Source organism: Cicer arietinum, chromosome 3, assembly GCF_000331145.2.
Source record: "Cicer arietinum cultivar CDC Frontier isolate Library 1 chromosome 3, Cicar.CDCFrontier_v2.0, whole genome shotgun sequence".
NCBI lineage: Eukaryota > Viridiplantae > Streptophyta > Magnoliopsida > Fabales > Fabaceae > Cicer > Cicer arietinum.
The window spans coordinates 62,519,514-62,538,497 of record NC_021162.2 but is presented as its reverse complement, the minus strand read 5'-3'; the positions used below and the strand labels follow the sequence as shown (position 1 = coordinate 62,538,497).

Sequence of the window (18,984 nt, the reverse complement as noted above, 5' to 3'; positions counted from 1 at the left end):
AAATTTTTAACAAATCAAATCTAGAAATCTAACACGAAAATTTAAAATGTAAAAAATTAAAGTTGTCATATTATATTATACGAATAAATAAATTAATAATCATAATAAATAATTATAATTATTAAGAGTATTATTTTATAAAATATAAATATATATTTTATTTGACAAAAATACATAAATTTATTAAAAATTATCATAAAATACAAATATATTAAAAAAGTTACTCTCAATTATTAAAATAGACAAATTTATTTAAAATTATCATAAAATATAAGTATATTAAAAATTATTGAAAAAGTTAATGAGCAAAAGGTTACTATATATGTATTTCAACAAAAATATGTTAAACTCCATTTTTATCGATTAAATTATTTCTTTGTAATTGAATGCTCATCCAATATGATTTTTGGTTTTAAAAACTCTTTATTATAATGAAAATTTGAATGTTAAAAAGTAAATAAATAAAAAAATACTGCATAAAATTATATTAGTTTTCAATAAAACTTATTTTTGGTACATATCAACATAAACATAACTGCAATTCAAAAACTTTTAAAATCAAATATATAATATTGCACACAAAAATTAACTAAAACTTTTCAATACTTAAAAAATATATGTAAATTTTTAATAAAATAAATTTTAGACTCTTGATATATTATATCCGATTAACAATTTCTTTTACAACAACTTCTCATACTAGCAATTAAAATATCATACTAATAGAATAAATAAATTCAGACTACACTATAATATGATACAACAATAGCATTCTTTAAAATTAAAAATTAAAAATATTAAATCATATTTTTAACTTTTTACATTTTATTTTCTAGGTTGTATTTTACGTTTTATTTCATCTAATAAATATAAATACCATTATATATTAAAAAATAAATCGACAATCAAAGTACAAGGAGAAAAATAATTATTCAGTATTATAAGTTATCGCGTAAATTTGATAAAAAAAAAATTAAAAAAATTTAAATTAAATAATTGATAAACATGATTTTTTTCTCATTTTAATTTTCTTGATCATATTCAATTATTCCAAACCAATAGAAGAATATTGTAAGATAACTATATTTATAATATAAAAAATATTACTTATAAAAATTATAAAATAATTTAATTAATACCTGCGCAACACGTGAATCATAATATAATTAGTTATAATTTTTTCCTACTTTTATTCTAAACATTCAGTTTTGTCATTCTTTATAAACAATACAATCATTTTTTTTTCTCTTTTTATCAAGATTTTAGTCCAAAATTTTCTAAAAACTTGATTGTTCAAGTTCTCTAGAACACATCCATTTCAAAGAACTTAAACTATATTTTCTAGAACATCCTTTAATTTGGAAAAACCTTATGCAATATTTTTTTGTAATGAACGTGTGTTCCAAAACATTGAACCACCCAATTTTTTGGAACATTGGAGGAAACTCTTCTTTTTTTTTTTCAGAAAACTTTTTCTTATTGGAAAAATTCATAGGAGGTGAAAGTGTGATTGATACATCCATTTCAAAGAACTTAAACTATATTTTCTAGAACATCCTTTAATTTGGAAAAACCTTATGCAATATTTTTTTGTAATGAACGTGTGTTCCAAAACATTGAACCACCCAATTTTTTGGAACATTGGAGGAAACTCTTCTTTTTTTTTTTTCAGAAAACTTTTTCTTATTGGAAAAATTCATAGGAGGTGAAAGTGTGATTGATCCAAAGAACTGGAGATGAGAGTAAAAAGTAAAATGATAAATAATAAAAATTTAAAAAAGATAAAATTGGAATTTTTTTAAGATTGTGGGGTAGGGATAGTTTTGAGGTAATGGGTAAGATTTTCAGGCTAATGGTCTATAAAAAGAGGGTATGTCGAGGTATATTAAATGGAGTGCTTGTATATTGATTTGAGCTACGTGTGTTTAAAAAAACTAAACTGAACCGAATTGTTTTTAAATTGAATTGATTTATAAAAATTGAGAACTGAACTGTTTTCGAACTGATTTTTTAAAATTAAAACTGAACTGACCTGGTTTTCAATTTAAAAAAACCGAACCGAACCGATTTTCAGTTCGAAAAAACTAAACCCAATTGGTTTTTATTTCAAAAAACTTGAACCGAATTTATTTTTTAGAAGTAATTAGGGGTAATTATGTAAAATTTGGCCTATATAAACAAAAAAAACTAAGTTAAACCGGTGCAGTTCGGTTCAAAGTAATAAATCGATTCACCATTTTATAAAATAGTTTAGTTCGGTTTTTTAAACTAAAAATCGGTTCAATTCAGTTTTTTTAAAGTGAAAACCAATTCGGTTCAACTTTCAAACGGTTAAAATTCAGAAGTGAACTTTGTCCACCCCTAATTTGAGTACTTGATCTAACTTGAGCATTGACCCGTGGGTCATTATCTAGCTGGAAAAGTCACTTTGAACCTAATTATTTACAAAGATACTTGACCCAACACACTAATATCCTAGTCAAGTTGGGCTGGGTTTCAGGTTTAGCACATTATCAATTGATACAACAACATAAACTCACTAAAACTTTTTTTTCTAGATTGTCCCTGACCGAAAGTTTATTGTTGTAGAAAAATAGAGAGCGAAAAGGATCACACATAAGAGGAAAGACATTAATATGTATTGTGGTTGAATAAATGTATAGTCCTAATATTAAATTCAATGTGTCTAGATAAAAACTCTTCAAAATCAAACTTATCTGGTTACCTTACCCAATCTTATTTTGGTTGGGAAAGTCATCTCTGAGACTCTCACCAATGTGTATATGAAAAAATATTAATTAAAAGAGTTCAGTCTCTTAAATAAATTTTAATGATCTTAATTTGGTAGTCTCCATAGTTATGCTTGTGGAATTAAACCTTTGTTTTAATAAAGAAAAAGTGATATTGTTGTCATATAAATACTAGTATGTTATATACTCATACACACGCATCCACAATCATGCTTTTCCAGCTCTACATACAACGATTATTGACTTAGCAACTAAACAGTATCGATGTAAAAGATCTCTAATTTTATTTTTAATAGGGATAATTCACAAAAGATTATATATGGATAGCTGTTACCCAAAGCCAAGCATTGTCATTATGTTTGGACTAAGATTATTTAGCATATATCCGAAACAACAGTTTTGCACTTTTGTCGGCAAGTTCAGTGGAGTGCCAAGTGAGAGATGCCTTATAGCAAATTAGACAACATACTAAATATGTACACATATTCTAATCAATTGTAGTAAATTCAAATTCACAACATATTTAGTTAAGAGTATGGGTCATAAATAGTATCCTAATTATCTAGCTGGTTATATACACAAAGGTCATAAAGAAGTTCATGTATCTATTTTCTATAAGTAATTACAGCCAATAGGTCCAAGTGGGTTATCTAATTAGAAAGCAAAATCCATCTCATTCTAGCTGTACTTTCATAGGACATAGTTGTTTCCAAGTAATTGCATATTGACACCTCAAGAAATGTGTTACAACAACACCCGGTTAAGAAAAATAAAAACATAAAAACCAAAAAGAAGAAATATATAATGTTCGCTTGTGGAATTTAGTTATTTTGTTTACGTATTCAGTTAAAAAATGGCTCTGTATTTTTCTACTAATATTATTATTTAAAATTAGAGTTTATATTTAAATATTGTAAATGATTTGTTCATTTATCATTATGAGACATGTCAATAGTTACAATGGAAATTTGAAATTAAGCGACTTATTTTTAAATACATTCATTCTAAAAGCAAATTTGATGTAAACTATTCAACTAAACTCGAAAAAAATGTATTGTCCGCTTATCGCTAACTATGAGGATAACGTCTCTGTTATGACAAATAACACCTAGATTTTGTTAATTAAATCTTTGTGCATCAATCTCTAAATTTAATGGTCACTCTTTCTCCTTATATCTAACATGATTTGTTTTTCAGATGGTCATCAATCTCTCTCTTTTGATCACAAATTTACAATCAATATTGAAATCATTTTATGTTATGAGAGGCATCTGTTGTTTAAAGTTGAATCTACTCTTTTTTTTTTTTTTTTTTACTTTAAGGGTCTGATTAATTCAATTGAAGGAAGATAATAGATTTTAATAGATGAGAGATGAGAGGAAGAGAGTGAATTCTTTTTAATTAAAAATATGTTTGGTTCAAATAGGAGACAATAAAGTTAAATGCTTTACAAGTATTTTTAGTTACCTTCCAATCTATCGAGTTAGGAAGAGTTTGTCTCATCAGAATGAATCAAATACATTAAATTAAAAAAATTATCTCCTTTATTTCCTTTTACATGTATATTATTCATGGAATAATAAAGCTTGATTTAACCACAATAATCTTAGAGGATGATTCAAAGTATGATTGAATATAGCATAAAAATATTCAAGAGGATCAAGCTAAATATGAAGTTTATATTTTAGTTTGTACATCTTTTTTTCTCAACTCTTTAGTGGAGTTTATAAATCCATGTACTTGCATACAACTTTGTTGGATTGCTATATTTATTTCTATATTTTAAAAATGTGATTTTGTTAGTGTTTGTAAGTAATTTTAAATATTAGTTATATGAATTCGTTTTTCAATCATAAAACAAAAAATACCAAATACTTTTTCACAGTAACAATCTACATCAAATATTAGGTGGAATGTTTAGTTGTTTTTGAGTTTGTTGGGTCAATAATCAAGTCATGTAATAAAAGCCTTCACTATATAAATGAAGGAAAAAAAACGAACAGATAAAAATTAGAGATAAAGTAAATTTATTTTTAATTTTATTCTCTCACAAAAAAAATCATAATTACATAATCCGAAAGTACCCAAGTCCAAACTTTCACCTATCCAACACAAAATAATGGACTCTTTGAGATGCCAAATATCTAAAATCTAATCAAATTGGGATCCCTTCACATGAACCTTACAAATAAGAGATTATTCTTCACTATACTATTAAAATTTTGAAATTAATATTGGGTCACGTGAACCATCTTAAATCAAAGCACCACCTTTCTCTGCATTTGTTCTATTGGTTAACCGAGGAAGTAGGAACAAAAGCAGCACATACTAAACATTCTAAGTTTGTGATTGATTTTCCGATGATAAAAAAAGATTTTGAATAAATTTATAAAATAATTTATGTTTAAATATGTTTTTATAAAAGTGAATAGAATAATAAATTTTAAACTAAAAGTATATTCTAAAAGAAGAAGAAAAAACTAAAAATTTTAAATTAAAATCTAAATCAATTATATAATAAAATTAATTCTACTAAAAAAAACAATCAAACATAAGGATATGAAACCAAACTTACTACATAAATACTAAAGACCACCAACCAACATAGCAAATCCATGTTATATGACACACTTGAACAGAATCAAAACACATGCAAAGGTCCCCTAAAACGTGGGGCCCTTATAGTCTTATACTACTGCAACAAATTTCTCACATGTATTCACATGATGGGTATGGAATACCATCTCTTTGTCACAGTAAACATGCCCACTTTCCCTCTTTTGTAAATCAAGTTTGAAATTAAGAAGAGAATATCATTATGATACCGAAACTCAAAAACAAAAGACTACTATGCGTTATTTATCAAAATAATTTTAATTATGTTATATTTTTTTTTTTTACTTTAAATATAAGTAAAAGTGAGTTAAAAAAAGTTAATATAAATTACATAATTTTCTTTGATCCACTTTTATTTATATATAGAAAGAGTATATTTTTATGCAACATGACTCTATTTTTATCGTCTTATAAGTTTTTTTATGGAAAATCTTAGGTGTCACGGAACACTTACAAAAATTTTATATTTATTTTTCTTTAAAAATACTAATGAAAATTGAATTTACAATTTGTCGAATACATATATTTCTACCGTTAGATCAAAATATTGAAATTAATTGTTAATAAATTTATAATACTATAGATTTTTTTTAGTTCTCGTAATTTAAACAATAAAGTCTTATATTTACATTTAGAAATGGAGAAATATTTTTAAAGTGAAAAAGACACAAGCCACAACAAATGCCACCTTACATTTCTTAGGGGCATTTTAGCCGATAAAAATACCCACCCACCCTTAAATAAACACCTTCACTAGTCTTACAAAAATCTCATATGAATATATATTATTGTACATAATATATATAGGTATACTATATGACATAAATCCGAAGCATTCTTGTACAAAAATTGGTTATTATCAATGGCAGAGTTTGAGAATCCTAATGAAATGCCAAAGCTTATATCTTTTCTCTCTTCTCTACTCAAAAGGGTATCTGAATCAAATGACATGAACCAACAACTTGTACAACAAAAGAACTCAGTTTTCCAAGGATTAACTCGCCCAACAATCTCAATTCAAAGCTACCTTGAGAGAATATTCAAGTATGCTAATTGTAGTCCATCATGTTTCATTGTTGCATATGTTTATCTTGATCGTTTCACTCAAAGACAACCCTCTTTGCCTATCAACTCACTCAATGTGCATCGATTACTCATTACAAGTGTTATGGTGGCTGCTAAATTCATGGATGACATGTAAGTATCTTCATCTTTTCTTCTTGTTAAAGACACTACTAATTTTTTTTTTTTTATTGTTATTTCATTCAAATTATTGCATGAAAATGTATGGTAAACAATGATAATTGTGAAGTTTAGTTTAGTACTTGATCTCTATAGAATTTTTGTGAAATATTCCTTTGATTAAGTTAATTGACTTTGAAGAGCATATTTAAGACCAATTGGAATTTTTGTTACTTGTTAGATATACTAATCAGAGAAGAAAAAAAAAGACTCAATAAATGTTGTTAGAAACTAATTTTCATAATAAAATATAATATTTGGTAAATTAAATATTGCATGTTAGTTTCCCTGTTAAATGCCCTGATTTTTACTTTCTAGATTTTACAATAATTATTTGACATTTGTATGAAAATTGATAACGACCATTCATGTTAAAAGAATATAGCTTTGCTTGTGAATAATACTATGTCCAGTCTGGCTTTCCATTAGATGGAGACAACCCACCCATGTGACCCTTATTGCATGCAGGCAGCATCTATAACTTTTAACCATAGTCACGAAATTCTAAAATGTATTTCTATATTTCATCCAATATGTAAAAAAAATTACAAGGTTAACACTCAAGGATCATATTTTGTATGATTTTAAAGTAAATATATTTAAAGTTCAATATTTTCGGTGATCTAACTATTGTGACTTTTAAATCACTATTTTGAATTCTGAAATTTTAAGTGTTTGTCAATTTAAATGTATGAAATATTAAATTATTTTTTCAAATTGTTTAAAGTAAGACAAAATATTTATTTTATTAACTATTTTAATGATTTTTTTTGTCTATAGATTAGAAAGTTAAGGAATATTTTAAATGACGTTAAATAATTTGATAAAACAATTTCATATTTTGTAAATTTAATATCTCAAATTGATTTCTACCTATTATTTCAAGATTGTGGTTTACTACTATTATGATTGAGTCACATGCATATGAATTAAATTTTATCATACTATATGCATATAAAAGGAAAATGCCAAATTTCTATTGATGATTGACTTGGTTATTTTAACTTTAAAAAGATCCACATGCTATTCAACTAATTTTTTTAAAATCATCAGGTACTACAACAATGCTTACTATGCAAAAGTTGGAGGAATCACCACTATAGAGATGAACTTTCTTGAGTTGGATTTTCTATTTGGTTTGGGGTTTCATTTAAATGTAACACCAAACACTTTTCAAGTCTATTGTGTTCACCTCCAAAGTGAAATGATGATGATGCAACCTCTAAATTTTACAGATTCTTCCTTAAGTTTAGGAAAATCACTAAAGACCCATTTATGCTTTAATGAAGATGAATCTTCACATAAAAAACAACAACAATTAGCTGTATGAATTTTTTTTCCTTCTTGATTCATGTAATACTAGTTGTAGAGGCTATTGAACCAATTAAAGACTTGTGTTAATTAAATTGTTTTACTTGTGGTCTTCACTTACATATTTTTGTCTAATTTTTTCCACTTTTTCCTAATTCAATATTCTTATTGCTCATTTATGAATTATGTGGTCACATTATCTGGCATTGTACAGCTAATTGTCTCTTCTTTACAGTCTGGCAAAAAAAAATTGTTTCTGTCATTTTAATGTTACAATAATTTTTTTTTTTTTTATATGTTTTGAGACTAGTTCTTTCTTCATATCCACCTATGGATACTCTTTAGTCTTTAAGATTTGCACTTTGCATTGTCCTTTATATGATCAGAAAACAATATTTAAAAACTCTTTCAATAAAAAAACAATTTGTGGTGAATGTTCCGGCAATATGTAGACAAAGAATGGTGTACATGTTGTACAAAGGAGATGTGGATCTTCTACCTCAAATTTTTATACACTGATTTTATAATTCTCTATCTCTCTCTTTATTTCTTTCTTTCTCATCTTTATATATTTTTATTTTTTATTATTCTCCTTCTTCTATAAATGTAGTATTGTGGCGGAAGACTCAATTTGGTACAAAGGAGTACACTCTAAGAACTCAACCATTTTTTCTTAATAACAAAAAATTTAAATTTAATTTTGATCTCTCAATTTTATTTTATTTATGATTTTAATTTTTTAATTTTAAATTTATCGTTTTAATCTTTTAACTTTTAAAATGATTATTTTTTTATCTATATATTTTGGATAATTCAACATATGAGATGTTTATGGGACATCTAAGTCAATGACTTAAACAAAGTTATTATGTGATAATTCACTTGAACAATCTTTTATATCAAACTTTGAGAAAACAATTGATTATTTTAAGAGTTTAGAGATTAAAATATTAAATTTAAAAATAAAAGAATTAAAATTGTAAATGACACAAAATTAAGAATTTAAAGTTGGAAATAAGCCAATATGAAAACATAAATTAAGATTTTATATATTTTATATTCAACTCTTGAAGGTAAATAATGTGTTAATAATTTTCTTACAATAATTTTAACTTCATGTCAAAAAAATCAATTTTTACATTGTTACCCCATAGAGTGATTTATAGGAGTATATCGTAACTTGATTTGAATTTCGTTGAAATTCTTCCTTTGAAAAAAAAAAACATTTTTACTATTAAGAATTGACATTAATTTGTTCTATTTTGCATAACCAAAAAGAATGCAAACATTGCCCGACAGGAAAATTGACCGTTTGTGTCGGCTCCTTTCGAGTTAATTTGTAGTTCTTGTGATCTGTCTTTTTTACCCCTCTTTAAATAGTTGATTTTAGTTAGGATTATTATGTATTAAATCAATAGTAAATTAGAAATCAAAGTAAAATATATATATTTTTTCAAAATAAAATATAAATAAAAATAATATTTAAAAAATTAATACATTTATTTAAAATTAAAATTAAATACATTAATTTTTTAAAATATTATTTTTATTAATATTTCATTCTAAAGTACTGATAAGAAAAAAGAAATGAAATTCAATCCCAAAGGTAGAGAAAAGTCAAGTTAGGGTGGATAATTTGTGGAGGACTGGCTCCGTTGGAGAATTATAATTATAAGAGTTTGTGAAGGTTGAAAGCCAAGGTTAATGTGAGGGAGAGAAACAGGAAAAAAGTAAATAGAGAACAATATCACAGATTCATTGTGAAGTGAAAATATTTTTTTTTTGGAAAACATACGTTAGTGTTGTAAACTCACATATATCCGTAAGTTCTTAAGTTTGAACCAAAATAAAACATTCAACTTAACAATATCAGTATTTGGTAGTTGAATTAAGATTTAAGTATAAAAATTTAAGGGTAAATTATATTTTAGTCCTTGAATCATTGACCAATCTGACATCGTTTTACACTTTCAATAAATATAAATGATAATTTAACCAAAAATTAATCAAAAAGTCATAGTTATTAGAATGATTGGCATAAATATCACCATAATTTACTTACGCAATTGGATGTTCTGTGTTTAAATCTAAAATAAAACGAATAATCTATCAATATCATCACTTATTAGTCGAACTAAAACTTAAGAACATTTTGCTTCTTATTTTATAAATAATAGTATATATTGAATTTTAAAGAAACTTTCTCAATTAGAAAACGTTTAAAAGTTTGTAACATAAAAAAAAATTATAAAAAAAAACGAAAGAAAATGTCCTTAAGAAAGATTGGAAAATGAGTAAAACAAAAAAAGGGAAAAATGAAGAACTCTTTTCTCGTTCAAGTATCAAGAGTGTTGCAGTCTTGCAGATGGTGTCTTAAATGAAGAGGTGGTGAGTTGTATTTGAAAAATAACAAATTAATAAATAAAAAATTAAAGAAAAATAACAGAAAGATTATTTCTTTTATTATTATTATAAATACAAATAACTATTTTCATAATTATTTATAAAATTAGTTAAGTATAATTATTTTTTAAGTTTTTATGTAAAAAATAATTTAAATTTAATAAATTATCTATTTAAATATCAAATTCTCAACTATTGAAATTAATATTTTTAAAGTAAAAGTATATTATAAATATTAATATTAAATAAATAAATAACAATTAATTTTTATTTATTATAATGACTAATATTTGAGATTATTTTTTGTTTAAAATGATAATGACTAACTAGAATATTACGAATAAAATTATTAGAATAAATAAACACTCTAATTAAGTGATATCTCACTTACTATAAAACTAAAGGTTTTTTAGGTTTCTCTTTGAGAAATAGACACATAGAATCCATTAATTGTGTCAAACACAAAATAAAACATTCAACTTAACAATATCAGTATTTGGTAGTTGAATTAAGATTTAAGTATAAAAATTTAAGGGTAAATTATATTTTAGTCCTTGAATCATTGACCAATCTGACATCGTTTTACACTTTCAATAAATATAAATGATAATTTAACCAAAAATTAATCAAAAAGTCATAGTTATTAGAATGATTGGCATAAATATCACCATAATTTACTTACGCAATTGGATGTTCTGTGTTTAAATCTAAAATAAAACGAATAATCTATCAATATCATCACTTATTAGTCGAACTAAAACTTAAGAACATTTTGCTTCTTATTTTATAAATAATAGTATATATTGAATTTTAAAGAAACTTTCTCAATTAGAAAACGTTTAAAAGTTTGTAACATAAAAAAAAATTATAAAAAAAAACGAAAGAAAATGTCCTTAAGAAAGATTGGAAAATGAGTAAAACAAAAAAAGGGAAAAATGAAGAACTCTTTTCTCGTTCAAGTATCAAGAGTGTTGCAGTCTTGCAGATGGTGTCTTAAATGAAGAGGTGGTGAGTTGTATTTGAAAAATAACAAATTAATAAATAAAAAATTAAAGAAAAATAACAGAAAGATTATTTCTTTTATTATTATTATAAATACAAATAACTATTTTCATAATTATTTATAAAATTAGTTAAGTATAATTATTTTTTAAGTTTTTATGTAAAAAATAATTTAAATTTAATAAATTATCTATTTAAATATCAAATTCTCAACTATTGAAATTAATATTTTTAAAGTAAAAGTATATTATAAATATTAATATTAAATAAATAAATAACAATTAATTTTTATTTATTATAATGACTAATATTTGAGATTATTTTTTGTTTAAAATGATAATGACTAACTAGAATATTACGAATAAAATTATTAGAATAAATAAACACTCTAATTAAGTGATATCTCACTTACTATAAAACTAAAGGTTTTTTAGGTTTCTCTTTGAGAAATAGACACATAGAATCCATTAATTGTGTCAAACATATAATTCTAATTTAGATACTTTCAACATATTTTGTTATTTGCATATTTATCCCATTCAATTAATGAGTTTTTATGTTTTCAAATTAGAAAATTTACTGTGATTTTTGTTTGTAAAATTGAAATTTTAATAATGCAGTTAAAGATAAATCATTTAACATAATTTAAATATCAACTAAAATATATATTAATTAAATTTTATTTATCTTTTAGTCGAACTTTAAATTATTAGAGTATCGTTCTCTTTAAAATATGATGGTTATATTTTTTATAATAAAAAAAAAAAAACACATCTATCCATACTAGTATATTGTCACTGGACCAAATGCAACTAAATTATGTAATTGAAACATAGTGCTCAAGTATATGTAACAATCTATTTATATAATTTGCATTTAAATCAAAATGCAAATCCCAGAGTCATTTACAGAAGATAAAGAAAAAGTAAATGAGACATTAGAATCTATGTGTGCATCTTGTATAAATATGTTAAATTTTTTTTTACTGAAATATATGAACTTGATAAAATATTAAAAGTTTAGATACTTTTTTTCTCTGCAAATATATAATTTTTGCTTATGATGTGACATCAATTAAAAAAAAATAGGTTTAGATACATATTTGGTCTTTACTTATATCATTTTTTAATTTTAGTCTCTGTAAGTTTTTTTTGTTTAGATTTAGTCTCCGTAAAATTAGAGACAATCGATATTGATTCCTAAAAATAGAGCTGGTAAACACAAACACATAATCTTTTATGATATATTAAAAAATTAAAATATTGTATATTATTAATTCATAAATTTATTTATTGATCATTTAATAATAAGTGTTATTTTATAAAGAAAATATAAATAGGAATTAAAAGATAGGTTTACGGATTTTTGAAAAACTCATCATTTTCTTAATGTTGATTTGACGTTAGGGACTAAAGTAAATAGACTTTGATTGTACATAGATTAAATTCAAACAAAAAAAATCTAGAATGACTAAAATTAAAAAGTAGTATATTTACATGACCAAATACATATTAAAACAAAAACAATTTAAATCATCTTTATAAAACAACAAACGAGAAAACTCCAAAAGAGAGTCTTTACATGGGATCAAATGAATTTTGTTATTTTCTTCTTAATCGGCCAAAGTTCGATCTTTAAAATAGATCAAATGAACTACAATAAAAAGGATTAATATTTTTAATCTCGTGTAATAGTTGACAAAAGTGGGATTTTAGCTTGATAACCTCTTCACAAAGGTAGCTACTTAGTAAGTCTGCATCCCAAGACTTATTACAGAGGCGGTTCAAAGATAATGCTACTAAAACTAGACTTTTTTAAAAAACAAATTAATTTTGTATTTTATAAAAAAAACCTCAATTTTTTTTTTGTACTTTGTAAAGTCATTCACCCAAATTACATATGACATATAAGCAACATACTATATCACCTTGGGACATGTGTCCAATGACTATATGTTTCTTTTACAGCAAAAAAGAGTATTCCCAAGTCTACAAATAAAAGGTGCTCGAAGCTACAATCTTCAAAAAACTACAATCAAACATATTTCACTTTCTTAAGTGCAAATCTGTCAAAGTTCTCTTCAATTATCAAGAAACACACTACTGTTCTTTGTCATATATTTTAGGATCAAATTTTTGAGTGTGTTATTAGTTCAACCTATTTCAATAATAGTGTTGTCATTAAATCCAAAACAAATCATCATTGTCATCTTATTGTAAACATCATCAAGTTTGTCTATTGAGAGAAAACTTGAGTGATTTATGTAAGTCTATTGAGGCTAAGAAAATACGAGTATATAGTCAAATGTGACTAAAGGAAGAAGATTAAGTCAAGAGGTTGTTCAACTTACTAGTGAAAATCTCATAAGTTATAAGGACTAAATTAGCTCATATTGGATGAACCAAGATATTTCTTTTGTGTGATTTCATTACCTTTATCTTTTTTTTATTTTTTTTATTTCACATAATGACACTACTATAAACTTAAAATGTAATTATAGTCTTGAACTTTCTCAAAACATGAATAGATTCATCATATTGATCTAACATTCTCAAATTTTACTTTAAGAAATAATATTAAAGTGCATATTTTAAAGGGTCACAATATAAACCCTATTTTCTTTTGACAATTATATTTACTTCAAGTATCATCTCCAATTATTCATATAATTCCTTCCTTCAACAAAACTATTGTGGAACAAATACTTCTACAAGTGTAGCTCGGGTTACTTCCAATAAGAGCACGAAAAACTCACGATATGGATAATACTTAGCTTTGAGAATTTGGGTGGCTAAAGACTCTGAATTCCTTAAGAGTCTCCAACCTTGTTTGGCTAGCATAGCTAAATTAAACATATACATATTATGAAAATCCATGCCTCTGATGTCTTTTGCCACAGATAACTTGTCCTACGAAAGCCAATGAATACCCCAATTGCCTCCTTCACTTAAGCCCTACCAGAATGAATTCATCATCTTTTGAATGTCATCCTTTGATGACTCGGGAATGAGGAAAATTCTTATCAAGTAATTAGGAATAACTTGCAAGACTGACTTGATTAACACCTATTTTCCCGCTCTAGACAATGCCTTACCACACCAAGAGTTGATCATTCTTCAAATTCGATCTTTAAAAAACTTAAAGATGGATTTCTTACTGCGACCAATCATGGATAGGAGTCATAAGTATTTTCTGGTGCCTAGGTTGATATTGACTTGAAGAATGGAGGCGACTTCCTCTTTAATACTATCTTAGATTTGTCATAATTCACCATTTGGCCTGACATGTCATCATAGGTCATTAAAATTTCTTGCATTATTGTGGCTTCCTCACACGAAGTACTAAAAAACAAAAAGCAATCATATGTGGATAACAAGTGCGAAATAATAGGTGTCCCTCTACATATCATGGGTCCATGAACAGACCCATAATGATCTGCTTTTGAATGAGCATTGAGAGTCCTTCCGTGCATAAGATGAACAAGTACAAAGATAAAGGTTCACCTTGATGCAACCTTCTTCCTTGTATTACAAGACCGACTTGATCTTCATTGATCATCACTGTGTACGTGACTGATTCAAAACTTATCATAACCCGTCGAATTCATTTCTCATCAAAACCCATATTCTAAAGGAATCATTTAATGTAACCACAATCCAACCTATCATAGGTCTTACTAAAATCAATCTTTAGTGCCACATCACCTAATTTACCTTCAGTCTTGCTTTTCAAGAAGTGTATGATCTCAAACGCTACATATGCATTGTCCAAAATAGATCTCCCCTCAATGAAAGCAAATTGATTAGGAGACACACATTTATAAAGGATCATTTTAAGATGGTTTGCCAATACCTTATATATAATCTTATAAACCATGTTGCATAAAGATATTCCTCTTTAATCTTTCATGGATTATTGTGATTCCCCCTGAAGTAGTAGCCCAATATGGATGTCATTCAACTTAGATGGTATGACATCACTCTCCATCCATACACTAAAAATATCCATGCCACAAATGTCCTAATTTTTTGGAAATAATATGGGTTTAACTCGTTCGGCCCAAGGGATTTATAAGGATACATCTGTTGAGCTGGTTTTACCTCATTAGGCTGCAGTAAAGCTATCAAGAGATCATTATCTTCAGCGAATAACTTCGGTCTCACACAGTTAAGAACTAGGTCATAAGATCTATTGACACGGGTGAATAACGAAGAAAAGTATTGATGAGTGTCATGCTTCAATCATAACATATCCTTTACAACACTACCATGTGTTGACGGTAATATTTTGAGAGGAAAAAAATGCAATTTTTTAAATAAATGAAAAACAAAATTTCAAACTTTTATAAGAACTAAAAATAATCTTTAATATAATAAATTAATTATATAATACATTAATTAATTTTTATTTTTAATCAGGAATGTACTTGCATTTTCATTTTTCGGTGTTAATGCTTTCCAATTCCTATTGGTGTTTTAAGAGTAGAATTTGGGTTTTTGACATGAATATCCTTTTTTTTTAATACCAAAATACTCCACTCCCAGTTTTATATATCAGATTGTCCTACTTTTTGGACCCAATAGGAAGTCGTTGGTCCAATGTGTGACCAGCTAAAGAAGATTTTGAATTGGACCTATTTGGACGTCGCCGACCCATGATGCGACCTCCTACTAGGGTTGAATTTTTTGTTGTTGCCGTTTTATGTATTATTATATGAATTAAATATATTAATAAATAATACACTAATAAATAACAATAATAATAATAATAATAAATATTATTATTATTATTAAAAATGATTATAATAAAAATTAAAAATAGTAAAGTATATTATAAATTTGAAAGAAAATACATTAAAAATACAATTGGACAATTGTTTATTTAAGAAATTAAAACTAATTATAATATTTAAAAAACAAAATACTAATAATAATAATAATAATAACAATAATAATAATAATAATAATAATAATAATAATAATAATAATCATAATAATAATAATTTGCTACTAACCAAATTATACAATTTGTGATTAATCAATTTGCTAAAACTAATTTGCTACTTACCAAATTGGACAATTTCCGATTAATCAACTTGTTACTTACCAAAGTGTACAATAGATTAATTTTCTCAATTAATGGTTAAATTAATTATATATCACAAATTGGTAAAATTAATTTTCTCTTTAAATGTAATTTAGTAAATTGATTAATTTTCTCATTAATGTACAAATTGATTTAATATCAAAAAAATTGATTCGTGTGATTGAAAAAAATAATAAAAGTAAAAAATGAACCTAATCTAATCATTTTATATATAGATATTTTTAAAATGCATTTGGAAGATGAATATATTTAATTTAGTTTTATCTTTTTGAGATAAGTTAACAATACATCAGTATACAATATATTACCTGATTTTATCTCAATATATCAAAAAAATTGTTTTGTGTGATTGGTAATGTGACAAAATATATATATCAAAATTAATGCGGTTGAATAAATGTTACAAAACAAACAAGCTAATGCATATTCAATTTACCAATCACACGAATCAATTTTTTTGATATTAAATCAATTTGTAAATTAATGAGAAAACTAATCAATTTACCAAATCATATTTAATGAGAAAATTAATTTTTAAGTAATTTGTGATTAATTTTTAATTTTACCATTAAATGAGAAAATTAATGAAAAAATTAATCCATTGTACAATTTGGTAACAAATTGATTAATCACAAATTGTCCAATTTGGTAAGTAGTAAATTTTGTAAGTATCAAATTAATTTTAGCAAATTGATTAATCATAAATTACCATACTTTTTAATTATAATCATTTTTAATTATATTATTATTGTTATTTATTAATGTATTATTTATTATTATTATTTATTAATTTAGTTATTTATTAATATATTTAATTCATATAATAATACATAAAATGGCAACAACAACAAAAAAAAAACCTAATAGGAGGTCGCATCATGGGCCAGCGACCTCCAAGTAGGTCCAATTCAGAATCTTCTTTAGCTGTTTGCACCTTGGGCCAGTTACTTCCTATCGAACCCAAAAATTAGGACAATCTGATATATAAAACTGAGAGTGAGGTATTTTGATATTAAAAAACAAAAAATGGGATATTCATATCAAAAACCCGTAGAACTTATGGTTGATTAGGTCAAAATATTAACTTAGGGTAATTGGTTGAATTGGGGGTATCACTAGTTGAGTTGTATTATTGGTATAGTTTATATTAATAAGTAATTAAAATTCATACCAAATAAATTTAATGTAAGATAAAAATATTTTTATATATGTTTCAATGACAATAAATTTTATAAAATAAATGTTTAAGTTTTATGAATAGTGATGTATTGATGATGTCATTTGAATTTTATTTAAGGAACATAAATCACACAAGTGGACAAACAAGAAACAATTCACATCAACAATTGCATAAGTATTTACTCAATCACGAAAGAATTAACTTAACGTAAAAATATTATTTAATAGATAAACCCTAGAACCAAACAAATCAAAAGTTATATCAAGAATCAGATGCAACAAGTGTTCAGAACATATTGAACCAAAGAACGAGGAGAATGATCAAAATGATCATTTGATACCTTGGGAAATATGTCTGATGTATATATTTTAAATTCCAACACATTTGAAAATAAGTAAAAGAAGTCAAAAAACATCTTTATGAAAGAATCTCAAAAGGAATATATCATATATTATATCAACTCATTCAAGAGAATCATTATTGCATCTTCAAGATAACATTTTTATGAAGAAAGCGTCTAATACATTCATACTTATATTAAAGTATCTCAGTGACACTTCATAGACAAGACACAATATGCTTAACACTAAGAGAAATTGTAGGAAGTATTGCTTCAACAAAAAATTTCTCTTTTCATATGAAAGGCAACATTCTCAATTGTTAGAAAAGAATATTCTCATGACGAATAAGGTCATTGCACTCATAAAATACATATCAGTTTAACAAAATGACAATAGTTAACTTTGAAGAAGAAATCATTTAAAGATTGAATAAATTATTAAATTATTTATTAAAAGAATAATGGAAGAACATTCGCCACAAAAATATTTTAATTGTTTTATTAAATAACAATTGACAAAAAAAAAATAAAATTGAAATGGCAAGATGCACTTGACATTTAGAGAGTTTTCCAAGATTTAATAAGCAATTAATATTTTGGTGCTTTACTCACGGAAAGAAGTCAATGTTAAGTGTTATTACTGCTCCATTTATACCGACGGGTGATTCTTGCTCAAAACTTATACACATTTCTTTGTGCTTAGATAAACCCTAAGCCAGAATTAGCGCCGACACCCGTCACCAAAGAATAAACCTCCGCCACCTCCTCCGCCGCATTTCATCATTAAAACAATACTAAACAGAACAAACACAACCCCAATTTCGCCGGCACCACCTCAAAATTTCAAACGCACACAAATAAACAAACAATGGCCGGTGGTCGATTCCGCGAGCTGATGAAAAAGTACGGCAAAGTAGCGATTGGCGTTCACCTCTCCGTTTCAGCAGCTTCCATCACCGGTCTCTACGTCGCCATTAGAAACAACGTCGACGTTGAAGCCATCCTTGAGAAGTTCCACTTGGGTGCAGCCTCTT

At 25.5% G+C, this 18,984-nt stretch overlaps 2 protein-coding genes across 2 annotated transcripts in view; both read left to right on the top strand.

Moving 5' to 3' along the window:
• The first annotated feature begins 6,039 nt into the window (after window positions 1-6,039).
• LOC101500825 (cyclin-U4-1-like) lies at window positions 6,040-8,041 on the top strand. The gene is made up of 2 exons (XM_004492846.4): window positions 6,040-6,563; window positions 7,662-8,041. The coding sequence occupies exons 1-2, from the start codon at window positions 6,229-6,231 to the stop codon at window positions 7,936-7,938; spliced, it is 612 nt and encodes a 203-aa protein (XP_004492903.1). The 5' UTR covers window positions 6,040-6,228; the 3' UTR covers window positions 7,939-8,041.
• Window positions 8,042-18,584: 10,543 nt separating this feature from the next.
• The window catches only part of LOC101500304 (uncharacterized), an 879-nt gene continuing 479 nt past the window's right edge, over window positions 18,585-18,984 (top strand). The window contains exon 1 of the mRNA XM_073365690.1: window positions 18,585-18,982. Coding sequence (XP_073221791.1) covers window positions 18,819-18,982 — 164 coding nt within the window. The 5' untranslated portion in view covers window positions 18,585-18,818. The remainder of the gene's footprint in view (window positions 18,983-18,984) is intronic.

Excerpts from the sequence above, each read along its gene's own strand:
- LOC101500825 (XM_004492846.4), top strand. The coding sequence starts at position 6,229 with ATGGCAGAGTTTGAGAATCCTAATGAAATGCCAAAGCTTATATCTTTT. Across the intron at positions 6,564-7,661 it reads GCTAAATTCATGGATGACAT|GTACTACAACAATGCTTACT; the intron begins GTAAGTATCTTC and ends TAAAATCATCAG.